Genomic DNA, 22,525 nt, shown 5'->3' with positions numbered 1-22,525 from the left:
GTGAATGGTTAAACAGTAATACACCTACACCCTGGAATCCTAATTAGCAATAAAAAATGGTACAGACTGTTGATACACACAACAGCTTGGATGAATCTAAAACCTAAGGCCATAAATGACTGGCCTGTCTGCAAATACTGCACTTGTCATTTTCATCAGGAGGGACTTAGCCATATTAACTTCAGAGCTCCCCTCTAAGATATCTAGAAATTTCCCTAGAGTTGTGTCTGCCAATGCTAGGCAGGGCTGCCCAAATGGACCTAGAAATGTGGTCATGGTGTCTGAAAGCCTGAGACAGGAGAGGCAATCAAGAGATTAGACCAGAAAACATGGGGCGCCTGGGTGGCGCAGTCGGTTAAGCGTCCGACTTCAGCCAGGTCACGATCTCGCGGTCCGTGAGTTCGAGCCCCGCGTCGGGCTCTGGGCTGATGGCTCAGAGCCTGGAGCCTGTTTCCGATTCTGTGTCTCCCTCTCTCTCTGCCCCTCCCCCGTTCATGCTCTGTCTCTCTCTGTCCCAAAAATAAATAAAACGTTGAAAAAAAAAAAAAAATTTTAAAAAAGAGATTAGACCAGAAAACAAAAAAGAAAGTCAAACCAGGATCAAGAAGTGGGAGCCTAGAGGCCAAAGATCCTTAAAAGGGACACATTCAGAAGTAGGAACTGGGAAGTCACAAGAATCAAAGCTGTGGGAACAGGAAGTAACATGGACTGGTGGCAGGGCAGAGTGGCTAGGAACAGGCAGTGTGTATTAGGAGCAAGGGCATCCATATGGGACCCCAGCTATAGTCAGCTGATGTCATTCCTAGTGGTTCCCATTCACATGTTTCTGCCTCAGGAAAATGCTAAATGTGTCCAGTGGTTTCCAAAATGCGGACAGATTTCTGTCATCTGTGCCTAAAATGAGTTTCCAACATGCCTTGGAATGGATTGAGTGGATAAGGTGGAATTAAGTGTCCAAGCAAAATACTTATGTCCATTCCATATACAGACAATAATTTTAAAGGGAGCATGCATGCCCCTTTCACATATTAATAAATAGAATATATACATTTAAATTGTTCTGGTATAACAGAGAAAAAAATTTGTCATTATAATTTAAAAGTTTTGGCAATATAGAAATATACATTGCAGAAAATAAAAAGTCTCCTGTAATTCCTTTCCTGTTCCACTGAAAATGCCAATATTAGCAGTTTGGAATATAAGCTTCTCAGATTTTTCCATGTATATGCTAACTGTGTATGTATGTATATGTACACTATGACATATACTTTTTAAAAAATTTTTTTAACGTTTATTTATTTTTGAGGCAGAGAGAGACAGAGCATGAACGGGGGAGGGGCAGAGAGAGAGGGAGACACAGAATTGGAAGCAGGCTCCAAGCCATCAGCCCAGAGCCCGACGCAGGGCTCAAACTCATGGAGTGCGAGATCGTGACCTGAGTCGAAGTCGGAAGCTTAACCGACTGAGCCACCCAGGTGCCCCACTTTTTTTTTTTAAAGAGAGAGAGAGCATGGGGCTTGACCTCACGACTGTGAGATCATAACCTGAGCCAAAGTCAAGAGTCGGATGCTTAACTGATTGAGCTACTCAGACACTTCAACATATACTTTTTTATTTTTAAAAGTGGGGTTTTAAAAAATGGGGTGTCTATAACTGTGCAAATGGTATTACTTAATATCTCTCATAATCAAGTTTTTTAAAAGGACTAAACATGAATTAACTCTGTATAAGTCAAAAATGTCTGAAAGGACTTCTAGAGATTTCCTAGGTAATATCCCCTGATGTAAGGATTTGTGCTTCATGATCATGGCCTCCTCTTCACCACCTCCTCAATCAGCAATGGCTTCGGCTAGTGGCTTAATAGGTCTCCAATTCTTTGGGACTCTAGGTCTAATGACAACAACCACCCAGGAATCTCTCTCATCTGTTACCCTGCTGAGATCACTACTGGACACATCAAGATGGTGGCCTTGGTGCGCACTTAAAAAAAAACTGTGCACACTCCAGTACAAACAACCATTTCTTTAGTTCCTTCTTTATGTTCCTTCTCCTTGTGGTAAACTACTTGAGGATTTCATTTAGGACATTCATTAAATTGCTTTTTCAACCAGCATTGCAATCCTTTGAGGGAGGTACCAGTATCAACCTTAAATGAGGCACAGAATATTTAGTAACTTGCCCAGGGTCAGCAACTGGTAAATGGCAGAAAAAGATGAAAGAGGGACAGGAAGAATAAGGAAGGGGCAGATTCAGCCCCCAGAACTGCATATAATTCTCAGGGTAAACAGCAAAGGCCACTTGCAGTATTACAACACTATAGCTCACTAGGCATTCCTGTGTGTCTTCCACTTAATTTTCACAGCAACCCCTGGGATAGAAGATGCGGGATCAGAGAGAGGACATAAGTTGCAGTCGTCAGAGCTAGATTTGAACCCTCTAACTTTGGAACTCACTCTGTTAATTACTGCACCAAAGAAAATCATCATGGTGAGGACAGACTACACCAGCAGAGCTCCATGGGCTGTGGACTACTTACCTAGAGAGCAGCAGAAGCCAGAAAGATTCTAGAAAGGGGTCAGGGAGAGGCAACAGTAAGGCTTGGGAAACTTCCTTAGGTGATTCCAGAATCTCCATTCAAAATTGCCACAGTCCCTGCCTGATGGGATGCTTTCCCTCTCTCAGGACCGGGGGCCTCAGCTAGCAGCTCAGGTCTGGAAACCCTCTCAAGCCACTAAGTTGGCCACCACACCATCATTTTTCATCACTCCAACTCCCACCCTGTGGGTCTATTCATTCCCTTTGCAGGCATCTCCCTGACCTCATCCCTATCACCCTCCCCTCTACCACCTGCAGCCCTGAAAACACCTCAAGGTATAAGAAACTAAAGTGTCACCACCTCACTCAAAGGCTAGAGAAGGCTAATCTAAGACAATAAAAAAAAAAATGTAAGGCAATGAGGAAATCGGATTTTTTTTTCTTTTGACATGATTTTGTGAATTTGATCTCTGGATGTGATTTTCCACCGTTGAGCTTTACAGATTTTGTGAAGTCTAAAGCTTGAAGTCCTAACATTTTGATAGGAAGTATAAACAGAGGAGGAATCTCATGCCGGAACTGCCGCCAGGAAGCCAGAAGGCATTTCTGGACCAGTATCAATAGAGAGCCTTCCCTTCACACTGCTCTTGGCTAGGTTTTGTCTTCCTACGTGAGCTTCTATAACATACAAATACTGCAAGAGAGGACAAGAAAATCGATTACAGGAGGCTTTGAAGATGAGGGCCCTGAGTTGGTATTAGCTGAGCATGTCAACTTAAGGAAAAAAGGATCACTCACATATTTTCCAGACTCAGAAGCACAGGCAACAGAAACCAGGTGGAGTTTAAAGTAGATTACAGGGGGAATAGCCTAGCAAAATAGGATACTTCCTCTCCCCCCTCCCTCCACATCGGCCAAGGAATGGGTAGATAAGTCTCAGGAAGACATCATATCAAGCACCCATTTCTAGTGTATTGGATGTGAGAGTGGGAAGGTGCTCCTCAGCTTGTGGTCTGAGGCAGGCTTCAGCAGGCACTGCAGGAGAAACCCTTCAGGGAGGGATGCGCCCTCCATGCTTTGGGTAACAGCCACTAGATTGGCACATTTAGAGAGTTTATAATAGATACAGCTCCCCTGATAACTGACAAGAACAGACTCCGTGGGCTGTGTCATTCCTGCTTGGGCAAAATATCCCCCAAGGTTGGTGGGGGAAGGATGGAGCCGAGGCCAGCAGTGAACTTCCAAGGCAGAATTAGCTTTAAATAAGTGAGAAAACAAAGCTATTTCCCTCAGCCTGCTCCCAGGCTCCCCTGCTCCAACCACCACAATATGCAGCCCTATGGAAATTCAGAATGCTCTCTGAGATGTTTATAGTTTGTTTTGGTGACAGTGGTGGTGGTGGGTAGTTTTTTGTTTGTTTGTTTGTTTGTTCTTGTTTTGTTTTTAATAGAAGTCATTCAGAGCAAATGATATCTCATTTCTGCTTTATGCCATTTTAGGGTTCATGTGTTTTCACTAGTGAAAAATTGATTTGAAGATAAAATTGGGTTTGGTGGCTTAAATCTTCCATGGTTCTAACTTGCTTGTTACTGTATAGGACAATTTTACTTTTTAAAGACTTGCTTTGGGGTGTCTACATAGCTAGTATATAAACTATATAAAACTTGAAACATTCACAAAGTATTAGGAATCTCTGCTTCCAGCCATAAGAGAGTAACAGGGACTGGATTTATCATCCATCTTGAACAACACAAAACTGGATGAAAGATACAAAATACGGGTTTTCAGACATTAAGCAGTGGGCAGTCAAGAACTGTGCTCCCCAAGAGATAGAATGTAAAGGGTGTGAACCCTCTGATTGCCCTTATGTCCTGCCTGGAGAGAGTTTCCAGGCTGTACACGGGGATGGAGCCCCCAAACAGAACCCAGAGGGTCTCCCTGAGCCGAGGAGACACAGATCAAAGTAGCTAGAATCCACAGGGCTGTGTATTGGAGAGAAGAGAGCTATACCAAGTGATGGCTCCACATACCATCAAAGGGGTCCCCTCCAGTCTTCCAGTGAGCACTGAGCAAGGGACACATGTACAGAATCTACAGGGAAAGAACCGCCCAAGAGAAACAGGCAGAAAAAATCCCCAGAGCTTATGCAGGGCCAAGAATAACTTCCTGAGCAGGAAGAACTCCGAACACACGGAGCATTAAATAGAATTCTCAGAAGATTGTCTTACCTCAGTTGTGGGACCAGATTACATCTAAACTAAAAGACTATTAGCCTCCCACCTAACAAAGCTTGAAAGAAAGTCTTGAAAAGATCAAATTATTCCCCCCAAAACCTAGCTGTATCCCAGAATGAAATATTTAAAGGAATATAAATCCTCCCAAACCCAATAATATAACACAGAATTCTTGTCATGGCATAACAAGTTATCAGGTAGGTAAGTAAAGAAGCAGGAACATATGAACCATAATCAGGAGAAAACCTTGAAAAGCATTAAGAAGATCAAAAAATAACCATGACCTTACCAATAATAAATGATCTTAATGATTCAGGTTATTATTACCTTTTAGGCTTTTATTTGGTACATATTTTTTAAGTTACTGAAATCACATTAACTATGGCTGATCAAATATAGGTACAACTTAACTTGGTTGAGAACTTTTCTGCCTTCCTGCCTTCTTTTCTTTCTTTCCTTTTCTTTTCTTTCTTTTTTGGTGATAAGAACCAACACTCATTTGGGTTACCTCAAATAGGAAGTGTATTATAAGGAGAACACTAGGTAATAAGGAAAGAGGGTTCTCAGCTAAATTGGCCAAGGGAGAACAAAAGACAAGTAATTGGACCTTGTAGGAAGCGAAGGCATGAGAATTGCTCAGAACCAGAACAGCTTCCACATGTCGGCAAGAGCCTTAAATATTTCCTCCGATGCCCCACCTTAACAAGCCTCACTCCCCATGAACTCAGTATTCCTTCTCTTTGTACATCACCTTGTTGCTTCTGTTGTACACAATGGTTTCTGGCCTGGATCATTCAAACCCATGAACATCCACCTGACTTTAACCAAACTGAGTTAAGTTTAACCTTAACTTTACATTAAGGGATTGAGAACAGAGATGACAATGACATTCATTCTCTTGGTTGTGGTCCCAGGACAGGACCTGAGCACAGGTAGGACATTTCTCTCACTGCCTCCATTCAGGAAGCTATGGCTGAAAGCAGAGGCAATGTGGGTGAGCTTTCTTCAGTCAAAATTTGCCTGCACATCCAAGAAAAAGTCAAATGTTGGGGTATATATTTGAGCATCAACTGCACAGAAAGGATACACAGATTACAGTAACTTCCTTCATGACCACAGGGCTCAACTTCCAGCTCTTAGCCATCAAAACGGGGCTATCCCCATCAAGCAAGTTTACTCTGTTAGAAGCAGAGAATTGTTTTTCATTGGTCATTTCTCCATAAAACCCTGTAAAAGGAGTGAGAGTCTGTTTATTATTGGATTTGTTGCTCTATCTTATTTAGAGGTTGGTACAATATTATCTTTGAGCCCTTGTATTTATGTAAATGAAAACATCCTCAAAATTCTATCTTAAACATTGTCAGTGTTGTTTTTATTCAATTATGAAAAATTTCAAGCATAAAGTAAAGCTGGGAGAATGTTATAGTGAACATCCATCGAGATTTTACTCTACTTGCTCTATCATACATTCACATAATTGTCCTCTCTCCATCCATTAATCCCACCTATGTTTGGTGCATTTCAGAGTAAGTTGTAGATATCAGAATACATTCCCCTAAATAACTCAGCATGAATGTTGTTACCTAAATTTCAATGTTTGCTAACATTTTTTCCATGTCTACATAATAAAATGTGAAAATCCTAAAAGTGCACCCCTGAGTTAAAAAAAAAACACATTGAACTGGGTAACCCAAATAATTATCAAAATCTATGACACCATCATCACCCCAGAAAATTTCCTTGTGCCCCTTCCCAGTCAATTTGTGTCCCAGTCCCCAGAGACAACAGCTGTTCTGATTTTTTACACCTAGATTTTCTTTGCCTTTCCAGAATCTCATGTAAATGGAATCACAGAACATATACTTCCTTCACCGAGCATCATGTTTTTAGATTAATTCAGGGCACAGCAAACTTTTTCTTAATATATTTTTAAAAGTTTACTTATTTTGAGAGAGAAAGAGAGCGTGTGCACACACACACACACATACACAAAGCAGGGGGAGGGGAAGAGAGAAGGAGAGACAGAATCCCAAGTAGGCTCTGCACCTTCAGTGCAGAGCCTGATGCAGGGCTCAAACTCACGAACCTTGAGATCAGGACCTGAACTGAGATCAAGAATCTAATGCTTAACTGACTGAGCCACCCAAGCGTCCCCTTAATATTTCTAAGTTGAAATATTTTAGCCTTTGGGGCCATACAATCTCCCAAAACTACTCAATTATGCTGATGTGGCCAGAAAACAGCCCAACACTAGATAAACAAATGGGGTTGGTTGTTCCAATAAAGCTTTGTTTACAAACACAGGTAGCCAGCCCATAGGCCATGGTTTGCCAACCCCATTAAATGTTGTGTGCTTCAGTAGTTTGTTTCTCCTCACTGCTGAGTAGGATGCCATGGTAGGAATGTTTATTTATCATTTGCCAGCTGATGATCACCAGGGATGCTTCTAGTTTCTAACTATCGTGAATAAAGCCTCTAAGAACACTCTTGTACAAGTCTTTTTGTAAAACTGTGTTTTCATTTCTCTTGAGTAATACTTAGAAGTGGAATTGCTGGGTCATGGGGTACGCTTATTTTTACTTTTATTCTAAATCTATAAAAAAATAAACAATAAAAAACAGGTGCCAGGCATCAGTGTTACTTTTACTTCTCTTTACCAGGGAGAGATAATTATAACCACGTTCTGTGGAATTGTCTTCTCTCCACTGAAACGTCTCTCCCTCTCCTGCCCTTTCCTTACTTTCACAGTGAGATCATCACAAACAAAACTTTAAAAAACATACTTTACACAGCTATCTCTACTACCTGGCTGCTTCTTTCTACTTCCTGGTTCAAACTGCCAAGAGGAAGACTCATTTCAGCTGATCATCACCTCATGCCTGGCCAGCTTTTCAAGGTGGTCTCATGCCAGTGGGTGTTGGCCTTCCAGGGAGTGACTGCATGCCTCATCTAACAGGCATCTAATAGGCAAAGTGGTTCATAGGGTAGAGATGGGGCTTCTATAAAGGAAACCTGGAGGGCTGTGTCTCTTGGCTGAGCAGTTTCCCACAGCAAGGATGGTAGATGTGGCTGGCATTTTAATTGACATATAACTATAATTCCCCTATTGTTGGATATTTAGGTTGTTTTCAACTTTTTGTCTCACATCTTAGGCTGCAAAAAACACTTTGAAACACAAATATTTGCATAAAATTGGCAATATTTCTTTCTAGACCCCCTAGAAGTCATATTACCAGGTATGAGTATCTGATATCAGTGTTTCTCCTACTTCAGCATGAACATTACGGGCAGAGCTTACTAAAACACACAGGGCTGGGACCCATCCTAGAGTTTCTGTTTCAGAAGGTCTAGGGTGGACATGAGAATTCGCATTTCTAACAAATTCCCAGGTGATGCTGACCTGGGAAGAGGAATTTTTCTTTCCTTCTAATGCTTCTACAGCCACTTTCTGCTACTTTAAAATATTTAACACAATTTGCATTGTGTTACAATTAAAATTGCACATATCCATTTCCTCCCTAGAATAAGAGTTCCATAAGGTCAGGTTTTGCATTGTTTATCTTCATAGGCACTAAAGTGCTAAGCACGAATAGTGTGTTTCCAAAAAAGAAAAAAAAAAGGTTGTTATGTCAATAATCTGCCACCTACCTAATTTCCTTGTTATTCTCTGCTTTGCAGTATTAATGCTGTCCCCAATTCCCCCAATTTTATTGGCAGACACTTAAAACTAGTTGCCACCTAACTTTTGATTATTGCTTCAATTTTTGATAAGCAATAGCTGCAATTTTTCACGCCTGGATTTTATACCTCCTCTTGTCATTAAGTACCCTTGATCCAAATTTTCCTTGGGGTGGGTGATAGTGGAAGGAGGTTGTGAGGGAAGATCGGATGGCTTGGCTTAGCTCAAACAGTGTCACAAATGCATAAACAGAGATCTTTAAATTTTTCCATTAGCATCCTTGAAATCAAAATCAAAATGAGATGTCTGTGAAAGACTTTGAAAGTAGTAAAGCCCTCTCTAAATTATAGAATTATTAATATGACACCTAGGTTATATAATAAACAGAGGAGAGGAAAACATTTAGGAAGTAACCTACCCAACTTTATCCCTGTCACAGTTCACACAGACAAAAATCAGACATACTTAAAACATTTAGACCACAATGCAGAAACTAAAAGATGGATAAACAGCACATTCAGACCAAAGTTAGGAGAGTCTCCATGAGTTTGTATTACAGGAACCACAGAAGTTTTTTTGACTCAGGTTTGTGGTATTTCCATACCATACAGTAAAAGCGTAAAATGTTTTGAATGAACTGGCCCTAATTGCCTCAGAACATCTTAAAGTGAGAAACTTTGCCTCTGGTTTATTTCACCTGATCCCACAACCTCTCTCTTCATCCAAGGTATGATCTAAAATAGGACTCACAGCCCATTTCCAAGATTTTCAGGTGATATAAGGTCAATGCACCAAGGAAAGTACCTGTTTGCAATTACATATATGTAATTGCATGTAAGTATTTACTATAGGTACATACAATTACTATGTCATTGACTATACATACTTACTATCCTTTTTATTTTTTCTTTTTTATTTAAAGTTAGTTAACATATAGTGTAATAATGATTTGAGGAATAGAATTTACTGATTCATCACTTACACATTACATCTAGGGTTACTATCCTTTTTCACGAAGTTTTCCCAGTCATCTCCTGGTAGGATGAAGCTTGTCCTTAATAGACTTCTCAAGAAAGGTTCATGAGTGTAGTATTCCCTGAGTTGTGGCAAGTTTAAAATTGGTTTTCTACAGATTTGACACCTGAAGGATACCTAGGCTGGATATAAAATTCTTGATTCATATTTTCTTTCCTTGAGTGTCTTAAAATTGCTGCTCCATGGTTGTCTTGCTCTCTACGTTGATATTGAGAGGTCTTATGTTGACTTAATCTTTTGCCTTTATTATTTTAAGCAATTAATTATGTTCATTAATTAACTTACTATTTACATGTTATCATTACCTTGCTTAGAGATTTTTCTTTTTTTTTTTAATTTTTTATTAGTTTTCTTTATTTTTGAGAGGCAGAGAGAGACAGAGTGTGTGTGGGGCAGGGGGGCAGAGAGAGAGAGGGAGACACAGGCTCCACAGGCTCCAGGCTCTGAGCTGTCAGCACAGAGCCTGATGCAGGGCCTGAACTCATGAACTGTGAGATCATGACCTGAGCCGAAGTTGAACACTCAACCGACTGAGCCACCCAGGTGCCCCAAGATTTTTCTTTTTGAAAAAGTCTAATAGTTTTGCTAGGATATGTCTTGGAGTTGATTGTTGTGGCTTAGTTTTCCCAAGTATTTGATGGACATCTTATTGAAAAAAAAATTTTTTTTGATGGACTTTTTAAATAAGTAGAATCAGATCCTCTTTTATTTCTGGAAAGTTTTATGGACTATAGTTGTAAAGGTTAGTTCTGTTCCATTGTTTTCTTTTTCTTCTTCAGGAACTCCAATTTTATATATGTCTGTTGGATCTTCTTTGCCTCTCTTCCATTTCAACAGCTTTCTGACAGTTTTTAAATTCCTTTTTAAATTTTATTTTCATTCTCTTAGCTTTCTTCAATATCTCTTATTAACTTTTAATTTGAATAGCTTCTTCTGGGCATCTTGTAATCTTGTCATCACTTCTGATATGGTTGTGCCTTTTTACTTCCATTTCTTTCCTGTGTACAATCAACTCTCATTTGATTTCTTTCTGTTTTTTGTTCCTGTGAGTCTGAATTTCCAATTCAGAGTTGTTTTTTCCCCTCCACATCACCAAGTAATTAATTTGATATGGGGTATTATCTATACTTTTCTTCTGGTTTTGGTTGTTTTTACAGGGGTAGATTTTCATCCATTGAAATGTTTCAATTCCCACTTTCTGTTTTCTTCTCATAGAAGCCTTGTACAGATGAAGACTATTTTTGTTTATTAATTTCATGGACAGGCTCTTGGCTAAGGCATAGTGCAAGAGTGCCACTTACTCTCAGTGTAGCAAAGTGCCCTTTCAAACAGTAGCTCTCTTTTTAGTGTGTGTGGAGGGGAAATTGGGGAAAAGAAATGTAGATTCCTTGATTGTTTAGGATTCTCTTTTGCTTGCAGAACACTAAATCTCCTCTTCTTTTATTTTTTTAATCACCTAGTCTCCAAAGGAGACTTTCAGAAGCATTGAAATTGATTCACTGCTTCATAAAAATCATCAGTATTCATACTTGATCTCTTGCTGCTTTCAACATTGCTGATCACTTCATCGTTACCTTAAACATTTCCCCCCCTGCTTTTCCTCTTACCTCTACAGCAGCTCCTTCTATCTCTCCTAGGAGTCTTGTTATTCTCTTCTGGCTATTAAATTTAGACTTCCTCAAAGCTTGGCCTTTTGCTATTCTCATTCCATGTGCCTTCTGGGTGCACACATTATGGTCCATGGCTTCCTTTAACATCTACATTTGCATGATTCCCAATTTTTATCTCTAGCCCAACCTGTTCCCTGAGCTCTGGACACTTATGTCTAACTGATGAGGTTCATACTCAAAGACACCTCAATCATCTCATATCTAAAACTGAGTTATTTTATTCCTCACTCCCAAATACCACCATTTCAGTTGTAGAAATTTTGAGATTATTCTTGACAACTTTCTCTCTCTCAACTCCCAAATCAGTCTTCCCATATATACCTTTCTCCCTTCAATGTGTTCGGCCCATACAACGGCCATAGGGAACTTTTAGAAGCTATAATGTGTGTTACTCCCCTACTTAAAAATTCTTCAGTGACTTCCCATAGCTCTTGTGACAAAGACCCTGACCGTTATTATGACCCACAATGCCTTGTAAGAACTGGCCCCTTATTCAATTTTGTGGCCTTGTTTTCCCTTGCTCTGAATTCTAGCCACATCAAGTCCTGGAATAGTCCATGTTTTAATTCATTTGTCACTTCCTTGTGGAAGCTTTCTCTAATTTTCCTAAGTTAAATCCCCTCTTATATTCTGTCCTAGCCGCATGTATTTCTCTTTCACAACATTTACCTTCAGGTCTAATTCTATATTTATGGTAATGTCTCTCTTCTTTGCAAACTCAATGAGGGTAGGGGTCATGACTGTTTTGTTCACTTTTGTAATTCCAGCACCAAGCACAATCTCTGAAACAATAAATATTTGTTGAAATAATCATCCTAACCTCTATTTCCTTTAAAATTATAATAGTGCCTTATTGAGTATTATATTGAATGTTTCCTATGCGTCAGGTGCCTTTCTAAGCACTTGACATGTATCATCTCATTATTTCTCTTAATAGAGGAATAGGGAGGTAAAGTAATCTGCCCAAGATACACAGCAGGTTACCAAAGCTAGTAAGTGAGAGAGCTAAGATTTGAACCCAGAAAGTGTGGCTTCAGAATCCTAGCTCTCTGGGGTGCCTGGGTGGCTCAGTCGGTTGAGCGTCCGACTTCGGCTCAGGTCATGATCTCACGGCTTGAGTTCAAGCCCCGTGTCAGGCTCTGTGCTGACAGCTCAGAGCCTGGAGCCTGCTTCTGATTCTGTGTCTCCCTCTCTCTCTGCCCCTAACCCACTCGCATTCTGTCTCTGTCTCTCTCAAAAATAAATAAACATCAAAAAAAAAAAAAAAAAAGAATCCTAGATCTCAAATATTATGATATTATAGTCCCTTTAATGTTCATATCACTGACTTATGCTTTTCTGATTAATTTTCTGAAAGTCTTTCAGATGGAAATAATCTCAGTGATAATTCTTTTTTCATAGATTGGATCAGTGTTATAAAAAGAGGTGATTTCAAGATGACTTTCTCAAGATCACACTCCAAGCTGGTAGCAGAATTTAAGCTCTGTAATATTTTCTGACTGCTTTTTTCTTCCTCCATTGTTATCAGCCTGGTGCCTCTTAGGACTGGGCTAAGTTTAACTGGCAAGATTCAGTTCTATTTCTTTTACAGATAAAAATTTTAGTGATACATCTGATATATAAAGATGTAGTACAGCATATGAGAATTCCTTTTTGTGATTGTGCAGAATGTGTAACTAGCTTTTGTAATTGTATGTATGTGGAGTGTGTGTGTGTGTGTGTGGGGTGTTGACTGAGATTTGCCAGAGTTAAAGAAAAGAAGTAGCAATCATCTATCTCTGACATTGGTCTTTGCTTGCCTGAAGGTGGGGGACTATGTCAGATGACTTATCCAAGTAACTTCTAGGTTCAGTTCTTTCGTATATTGAAATCATTTGTTACCTAAAGGTATTCTTCGCAAAGTACTTTTCTTGAACAGAAAAAAAAAAAAAAGGTATATTTTAACCCTGCGTTCATTCATACCTTTGGTTGTTTAATGGCCTGCTGCACAAAGGAAGGTCTGTGGATCATCGGCACCCACATCCTTGGAAGCTTGTTAGAAGCGCAGAATTTCTGGTCCTATCCCAGACCTGCTGAATGAGAAACTGAATTTTAATAAGATCCTCAGATGATTCACATGCACATTAAAGGTTGAGAAGCACTGCTCTGAGAGGGTCTGCCAAGAAAGAGACTGAAGAATAAGACTGAATGTCTTATACTGATGTGTCTTATTTTTATTTATTTTTAAATTTTTTAATGTTTTTATTTATTTTTGAGAGAGAGTGCGCGCATGACTGGGGCAGGGGCAGAGAGACAGGGAGACACAGAATCCAAAGCAGGCTCTAGGCTCTGAGCTGTCAGCACAGAGCCTGACATGGGCTCGAACTGTGAACTGCAAGATCATGATCTGAGCTGAAGTTGGACGTTTAACCGAATGAGCCACCCAGGTGCCCCTGAATCACCTTGTTCTTAAAAGTACAGTATCCACTCCCAACTGACAATTTAAAAATACACATAGGGTTCTATATACATTTTTTAAAGCCCAAACTTAACAATAGTTTTTTCCCATTATAACGTGCACTCTGGAACTTGGCCTTTATCATAATCATCTCTGTATGCACATAGACACCTAGCAGAATAGTTTGAGTACGGTAGGGGCTGTTTTGTGAATTCTAACTGAAGTGTCTCAGTCTCCAGGGGAGTTCTAATGAAATTCTGGCAAGGAGACTGTCAGACAGAGAGGAGGGACATGTGACTCCACAAATTTCAGGTGACTATATAGATAGAAGGCTTTCTTCTCATGAGTAGAACATAAAGAGAGCACCCTAGGTGCCAAGAGAAGCTGTATGAAGGACTAGATTCCTGTTCTAGATGAAGTTTCCCTTTAACTAGGGGTCTAGACCATCAAGGTAAACTTACCTAGTTTCATAAACATTAGAAAAAAGAAATACAAAAGAATAGTTGCTGCTAGCAGTGAATACCCAGGAACTGAGGGGAAAGAGGAGAGGCAAAATCAATGTAACTTTTATAACTAGGTCAGGGAGCACATAAGTTGTGACGCAGAAAACAGGAGTAAAGTAGGGAGTTGGACTTGCTCCAAATGAGAAAGGCAGAATCACCCAAGTCTTTGGATAATTAGCTGATCTGTTTGATAAGATAGGAGAAGATAGAAGGTAGTTACATGAGAGTGGACAATAGTGAATTGATCAGGAAGTCAGCATTTTCAAGCACCACATACGTTGGTATACGATTGCAGGAAGATAATTGTCTCTTTGATGGTCAGAAACATTGAGACAGAAGTTTGCATCACTGCTGGTGTGGTCTAGGTCAAAACTAAACTCGGATTGTTGAGTGTGGCAGTGAATAGTAAGGAATGGTTGTGCCTTGTGATTTGGTGAGCTGCCTTTCCTGGAGATGTTCAGTCAGAGACCAAAAAAGGAATCCTATAAAAGGGACTGCATTTGGAGGAATGCAGGATAGACTAATGGTTTCCATGGTTTGTTTCAACTCCACCATTTCTTGCGTCTATGACATCTCTATGAGGATTATATATTGAAAAAAACTATTAGTCTTGTTGAAGACATCATGTTAAAGACAGACAACATTTTAGCCACGTTTAGTTATCTTATTAACTTGGGATCCCACAGATAGATTCGTAGTTATGTGTCTACTTACCTATCTACCTCAGAGGGCTGAGGTGGGACACCATACTGCAAAGTCCTCCCCTCCAGGTGAGTTTGTCAAACTCCTCATACACACCGTTTTAATAATACTGGCGGCCCTAAGAACTATTGTTTACATGTTTCTTTTCCTCAGGAGATTCTGAGCGGAGGGCAGAGTTCATGTTTTACTTCCAGAAACCACCACTCTTGGCATTTAGTTAATATTGAGAGTGACACAGGTAACCCTATTGAGCGCTTGCTCTGTGGCAGACGCTTTTAGAAGCGTTTACACGTAGGCAATCATTTAGTTCAGGAACTTGCTCATGCGAATAAACCCACACCCTTCCCTCCACCTGCTTTAGACCCGGAGACCTCTGACCTCTCCCCCTGGGTGTCTGCAAGCCCGCACCTTCCGGAATATACTCTCCCCGGCCCGCCCCTCCCCTCCCCCAGAAGGCCCGCGTCCCGCCCACTCGCCGCCACGTGGTTGAGGGCCGGTCGCGGCCCACTGACGTCACCAGCACGCGCCTCGGCCGCTGCAGTCCACCTGGTTTGCGAGTCTGGTGGTTGCAGCTTCTCCGCGAGCCGGCTGCTTGGTCGCCGCCACCTCTCAGGTCCGGAGGCTCGTGGCGTCACAGGCTCTCGACATGTCAATGCTGGCTGAGCGTGAGTGGAGGGAGCGAGGGTGAAGTTTCCAGGTGACGCGCCTGGCCAGACCAAGTGGTGCGGGGTGCGGGTCTCTGGCGCGCAGCGGGGCGGGGGATGCCAGGGCACTGGGTAACCCTGGTTCGGCTCGCCCTGCCTGCCGCAGAGATTTCCCAGCGCAGCCTTCCCCAGGTTAGCTACTGGTCGGTTAGTGAAAGAGACTGCCAGTGTCCACGTGGGACTTTGTCCTCAAGCTCAGATCTGGGCACGCGCGCGGTGGGCTCGAATGGGAGCCAGAACGCCGATCGTAGGAACCCTGACTTGGTCTTTCACTTCGCCGGCCCTCAGCTTCTTCTGGTTAAAAAGAGACGGCTGGGCCAGCAGAATCTCTTCAGGCAGTGAAATCCCGTTCTCGAAGGTTTATTGAACCCAGAAAAAGAAAAGCAAAGGGGTTAAAAGCGTCAAACGCAGGAAGTTAGCCTTTTTTAGGGGATGCAGGGCTAATGAGTGATTCTAAGTAAGGCTGGCTTAGTTGGGCTTAGTTGGAAATGTTAACATTCTTGTGTGACAGGAGTGGTGGCTGTAACGCCGCGTCCTGCTTCAGTTTGCTTCTGACATCACCACTTTGTGAAGTTCATCAATTCCCTCCCTCTGGAGAGGCTATTTGACTTCTGAGCGGTATCTGTAGCTAATGTTTCCTGCCACCAGATGGCAGTCGTGCTTTGGCCATGAAAAGATGGCCCATAACTTTTTGGAAGTGTATAGTGAGCAATGAACAGAAACCGCTTGAACAGACCTACAGCAACCACATAGGAGTCTGTGAAATAAATGTTATCAGCATCCTCTTATCTAAGAAGGTGGAAGAATGGGAGCACAAAACGCAAGGAGTAAAGAGTTTTACAGGGAGTTCCAGTTTTACAGGGGATGAAATCGAGGTGCAGAGGAAAATAATTTGCCCTGAGTCACTGAGCCAGAAAGTGACAAATTTGATCTAGTTATCTCGTATCTTAACTTTTTTGTCACTAGGACCAGCAGTTTTCTATTGTTTTTAAATACGGACTTACAGAAAAGAATATGTTCTAGACTGTGACTCTGTGGGCTGTTTCTTCGTTTGTAAAACTAGGGCTGCTAAGATCTTTTCTGGTTTTAATATTTTCTGATGTATGCTTAATACAGCATGCACGTTGGCCCTGGCTCTGCTGTTCATTTATGTCTCTTTCCATGATCAGTTTCTGTGGGACTATTACAAACTACTTTTATTATCTTCGTTACTAGTTTGGCTTAAAAAAAAATCAATGAAGTGGTGAATGTGAAAATATTTCAAAGTATGAAATGCTTGCTGTAGATGCATGAAATAGTGTCTGTAGACATCAGTAATTCAAGTTGCATGATTACAAGGGAGTATTTTGAGTTCTTCTCTCCCCATGACTCCAAATTTTCAAATCTTTTTTTTTTAACGTATTTTTTTAATTATTATTATTTTTGAGACAGAGAGAGACAGAGCATGAATGGGGGAGGGTCAGAGAGAGGGAGACACAGAATCTGAAACAGGCTCCAGGCTCTGAGCTGTCAGCACAGAGCCCGACGCAGGGCTCGAACTCACGGACCGTGAGATCATGACCTGAGCCGAAGTCAGCTGCTTAACCGACTGAGCCACCCAGGCGCCCCTCTTTTGTTTTTTTTAATGCTTATTTATTTTTGAGACAAGAGTTGTGAGCGGGGGAGGGCCAGAGAGAGAGGGAGACACAGAATCCCAGCAGGCTCAGGCTCTGAGCTGTCAGCACATACCCCAGCGCTCAAACCCAAGAACTGCGAGATCATGACCTGAGCTGAAGTGAGATGCTTAACTGATTGAGCCACCCAGGCACCCCAAATTTCCAAATCTTGGCATAATATTGTATTTTGTGTTATCTTTTAAAATAACTTGCTAAGTATAGTTTGTGGCATCTTTTGTGATTAGATATTTAGGACTGATGTTCTCATTTTAGAAGTAAGAAAATAGAAGCAAAAAAAAAGCCCCATACTCATAATTTCACTGCCTAGCAATTCTATTTTCTGTTAGTTTATAAAATTGGGGTGATTCTTAATTCTGTAGGTACAGTTTTGGTTTTTCCCCCACTTAACATTAGTGAACATTTTCAATTCATTAAGCACATGCTATTTCCTCTGTTTTCCCTTGCCATATGTACTATATTTTGTTTTATTTTTGCTATAGGCACTTACCCTATTTTTAAAATCTAGTAGTTTTCTTTGTGTTTCTCAAATATATTTTTTATTTATTATTTCTGTAATTATCAAGTGTTGTTTTATTGGGTCTCCTTTGTGTAAGACAAAAAATCTAGCTTACCGAAACTTCCCCCTATGTAAGACAAGAATTTAATTTATTGATCTCACTTCCTAGTCTTTATATCATTTGAAGTTTTAGACCTGGATTTTTATCAAGATATTACTCTTTTCTTAGATTCTTTCCTTTTCAAGACAATTTTTGACACTTCTAGTCATATTTATAGTCAAATCACACTATAGTTAATGGATTTTAGTGCTCATCGCATTAAGATTTTTATACTGCAGTTTCTTTAACTTTGACTATGTCTTGAATAATTTTTTAATAGGAATACATGGTACATGGATGGTATATTTTGAGCTCTTGAATATCTAAAAGTGTCCTTTGAAAAAGAAAAAAAAGACAAAACTTCTGTCCCTGGCTTTTGGGACTCAACACACCTTTCAGAGTAAGCTGAATCCTGGCATAAGTCATGTGGTATTAGGCATGGAGTAATTGAAAAGTGAATAGAATTGAGAGTCTAAAAATAAACCGTTATATTTATACTCCATTGATTTTCAAGAGTGCCAAGACAATTCAATGGGGAAGGAATAGTTTTTTCAAAGAACGGTGCTCAAGCAACTGGATGTTCACAAGCAAAAGAATGAAGTTGTACTCTTATTTAGCATGTATATAAAAATTAATTCAAAATTAATTATATTTAATCATATTTAAATATAATTATTTTGGGGTGATGAAAATATTCTTTAAGTAGGTAATGGTGATGGTACTACTCCATGAATACACTAAAAACCAATGAATACTACACTTTAAATGGGTGAATTTTATGGTTTGTGAATTATATCTCAACAAAAATACTTAAGGATTAAATAGTTGGAAAATATAGTTGGATATTTATATAATCTAGAGTCAAATAAGGCTTTCTAATGTGACCTAGGTAAAAAATATAGCAAAAAATGATTTATATACTTGATTATAAATTATTTTTATAATTTCTCTATTAAAAATGCTATTAAGGGGCGCCTGGATGCGTCAGTCGGTTGGGCGGCCGACTTCGGCTTAGGTCATGATCTCACAGTCCGTGAGTTCGAGCCCTGCGTCGGGCTCTGTGCTGACAGCTCAGAGCCTGGAGCCTGTTTCGGATTCTGTGTCTCCCTCTCTCTGACCCTCCCCCATTCATGCTCTGTCTCTCTCTCTATCTCAAAAATAAATAAACGTTAAAAAAAAAATTAATTAAAAAAAATGCTATTAAACTTTGCTTCAACAGAAAAAAAAAAAAAGAAAAGGGTTATTTATTGGGGTTACCCCTAAAATGTCTTGATGGAACCATCTAAAGTTAGAACTCCAAATAGGAGGAGTCTGGCTAGCGGATGGCAGAACACATCATCCTAAATAGTGATTCTGCAGATTCAGGGTACTCAACCCTGAGGCCAGTGCTCCAGACTCCCAGAAGGAAAGCCAAGTATTCAGTATAAACCATATTGTTTGTATTAACAATTAGGCGTAGTGAGCCACTCACCAATTCCGAGAATGCTTGGAACCCTCCTGAAAGCCAGGTTCCCAGCCAAGGTGCCAACCTCGTAAGCAAGCCTTTCGAAGGTTAGTAGTGAGGCCTGCTATGTTCTCTTCTGCACACAGGGTTAACAAAGTTGACATCTAAGCGCAGAATGTGGAATAAGAATAACAAAGCACATGTAAAAGTTGATCCAATCTGAACAGACTAGTGACAGTCTTTTCCTTGCCAGGATTTCCCAAACCTGGAAATTCTACAGCACTAGAGCCCGAAAAGCCTTCCAGTGAAGTAGGGTTCGGATCAAATAAATTTGGGAAACATAGCATGCCTGCTTTGCCCTTAGAGGATCTACACATCTGCATATGAAATGTTCTGGGAAAGTCTCTAATATGGAACACTATTAAATTTTGTTTCACACAGTGTTGCTCTATTTTATTTTAATGGGAAGCTCCCCTGATTTAACATTCTCACTGGGGAAACCCTGCCCTACCCGTTTATTTGAGGATACCTGACGTTTCTGCAAGGAAGAGGAACTGACCTTGGTGATCTTTTGTATAAGTATTATTACAGTCTGCTGTGTATGTGTATGTAACATAAAGTGTTGGAGTTCTTATTGCATAAGGTGGGTTCATTCATTCTCAGAAATGTCTTTTTCATATAAGCCCCAGTTAGAATCCCTGGCAGGCACCGCTGTGGAGAGACATGAACGCTGACACATACCAGTAAGCAGCCTTACAAAGAGAACATGGCTAAGAAAGCTCATATCTGGTATGTTGTTCATTAGCAGAGGCAATGTTATTCTCTGTATTTACTAATATAGGTAAAGTGGTAACTTAGTCATGGTTAACATTTTGGGGTCACCTTTTTCTTGCAAAACTGTAGATTTGAGCCCAACTTGTTTTGCTTTTTCTGCATGCTTGTAAAAAGTTTACTTTTGTTTGGATGTGTGTAGTTTTGGGTCCCTTTATTGATTTTACATGTTATACAGTAAGCCTCTCGCTGGAGGTTGTATTATTTTTAAATTATGTTGTGAAGATGTGAGGGTGATCTGGCTGTGACATCTGTCACCGCATTGATTGCCAGGGTCGATTTGGCTGACCTGGCTGGTTAGGCGGGTGTCCCCTTCCCCACTGCTCTATGTGTGTCCCTCCCGAAGCTGCACAATAGGTTGAAGAGGGCGACCTTCCCTTTAGAAAAGAGAGAGAGGAGGACTGTTCTTCTGTCAAGGGTATACTAGTAGCTGTGCTCCCCTTCTAGAACCTTCAACCCAAGGTCTGTTTGTAGAACGTAGGGTAATCAAGCTTCCAAGACTCTAGACACGTCCAAATGAGGTGCAGCATGTGACACTCTGCCTTCCTTGAAGGAGGAGGGGACGCAGGGAGTTAAGAGACTGCCAAGCATAAGGCTGTTGTTGATAGTGAGATACTGTGCTTTGATTGCTGCAGTAGGTGAATAATAAGCACACTTGACCTCCAAATTTCTCAATTGGCCACAATTTACTTTAGGGCTTCGTGTTCTTGTTCTGTGAACTTTTTGAGGTTCTGTATCTCTGCAGCAATTTTCCACAAAACTATACTGATAAATTTGAGTTCCCAATGGTCAATTATCTGTATGCATTAAAAAATACTTAATACGAAGAGATTCAAAGCAGTTCCCTTAATTATGTTCTTTCCTTCCTTCGTTCCTTTCCTCTTGTCTCCTTTTTTCTTCCTTCTTTCTTTTGAATTCACTCATACATTCATTCACATATTTCCTGAGTGCCTGCTGTGGGCATAGTGTTTTCTACTTCTTGCAATGAAGCATGGAAAAGAATAGCACACAAATGTAAGCTGTAAGGAGATGATGGTCTCATAGGAAACATAAGAGAAGGATATTAGTAGTCATAATACAGAAGACTGTGTGTTCAGTGCCAGAAAAGATGCAGATAGTTTATTTTGGAAGTTCAGAGAAGGGGTCATGTGTCTCTAGGGCATTTCAGTAATAAGGGATGACATCATAACTATGTGTAGATCACATGTGTGGAGGGTACAGTTGACTCTCCCCAAGATCATAATGACCGTTACATATTGTGGATTAAGAATATAAGCTTTGATGTCAGTAGACCCTTGCTTTGTATAGAGGCTCTGGTATTTGTTTGGGGGCATTAGGTACATTTCTTTCTCTAAGCCTCAGATTTCCTCATCTGAAAAATGGAGGTAAGAATTTCCATCCTCATTGGGTTACTGTGCAAATCGAATACAATATATGGATAACATTTGGTACATAACATATGGCACCGGTAGCTGTAGTGGCTGATGCTGCTGGTGGTGATGATGACACTGGTGTTGACAAGTGCTTACTAAAGTTGCTGCCTTTAGCTGAGTGTGGAAGGCCAACTGATGGTATATCATGTATTTCTATCTGTCACATTTGGAGGGAACACTGTTATTTTTATCTTAGGCCAGTTTGTATATTGAGAATACAGCAGTTACTGGGAAAACCAGGGTAAGTGATCCAATCTGATGATATTTCATTGAATGCTGAATGTGATATCTGTATCTAATAAAACATATTGTTTGTCGTATTTTATGCAAATATGTGTGTACGTATTAGGTTTTGTGTGTATTTGTGTAGTGTTTTCCAGGTTTAAAAGATAAATTGCTGATGAGATACTTTGTCATTTGCAGGTCGGCGGAAGCAGAAGTGGGCTGTGGATCCGAGAAACACTGCCTGGAGCAATGATGATTCCAAGTTTGGCCAGAGGATGCTAGAGAAGATGGGGTGGTCTAAAGGAAAGGTATGTTGGAGAAGAGCAAAAGAAATTGGAGCCATGCATAAAGGCAAATCAGGAGAATGCATCTTTCTTAGGACACTGGGAGAAATTTGTGTTTTTGATCAGTAAGTGATTTTGGAGACATAATTAAATTGTCATGATAAAATTAGAATTGAACATAAAGGTCAGTTCTCTTCGTTTATCATTTAAATTGCTGTGATTAGCATCTTTCATAGATTGTGCCTTTTAATTAGCTGCACTTGGAATCATACTTAACCATCAGTGTTTTTATATTGCTAAGAGTAATATTTTGTTCCCCTTTATAGCTCAGAATATACATTTTCCCATTTTCCTCACACTATTTATTCCTGGCTGAAATGGGTTTCTGGTGATACTTTTGTATTTAAATGGTTCTTGTGATGGCCTTTAATGATCTTGTTCCCAATCCAGTGGATCCTTTTTTATTCTCACGTTACTTAATCCCTTAGCAGCATTGGACATACTGGACTATTCTTGCAATACTTGTGTCTTGGCTTC

General features: G+C 40.3%; 1 protein-coding gene and 1 long non-coding RNA gene across 8 annotated transcripts in view; one reads left to right on the top strand and one right to left on the bottom strand.

The window, feature by feature from the left end:
• LOC147581635 (uncharacterized) overlaps positions 1 to 22,525 on the bottom strand; it is a 56,101-nt gene that overhangs the window by 30,157 nt on the left and 3,419 nt on the right. The window contains exons 1-2 of one of the 3 annotated variants that reach the window (XR_015250105.1): positions 14,808 to 15,204; positions 13,116 to 13,225 (exon numbers count right to left, since the gene is read on the bottom strand). This is a non-coding gene — a long non-coding RNA (uncharacterized LOC147581635). Of the gene's footprint in view, positions 1 to 13,115; positions 13,226 to 14,807; positions 15,205 to 22,525 lie in introns of those variants that run through there. The other 2 variants (XR_015250106.1, XR_015250107.1) reach the window with 2 other exon arrangements.
• PINX1 (PIN2 (TERF1) interacting telomerase inhibitor 1) overlaps positions 15,316 to 22,525 on the top strand; it is an 89,356-nt gene continuing 82,146 nt past the window's right edge. For 2 of the 5 annotated variants that reach the window (XM_086703814.1, XM_086703815.1), the window contains exons 1-2: positions 15,316 to 15,460; positions 21,903 to 22,012. In XM_086703814.1, the coding sequence (XP_086559940.1) occupies positions 15,442 to 15,460; positions 21,903 to 22,012 (129 nt within the window). In that variant the 5' untranslated portion in view covers positions 15,316 to 15,441. Of the gene's footprint in view, positions 15,461 to 16,010; positions 16,118 to 19,212; positions 20,005 to 21,902; positions 22,013 to 22,525 lie in introns of those variants that run through there. The other 3 variants (XM_086703817.1, XM_086703816.1, XM_086703818.1) reach the window with 3 other exon arrangements.

This window comes from Puma concolor, chromosome B1 (assembly GCF_028749965.1).
Source record: "Puma concolor isolate L17-30 chromosome B1, mPumCon1.1.hap2, whole genome shotgun sequence".
NCBI lineage: Eukaryota > Metazoa > Chordata > Mammalia > Carnivora > Felidae > Puma > Puma concolor.
Note: the sequence above shows the minus strand (reverse complement) of the source record. Positions and strands in the feature narration are given on the sequence as shown.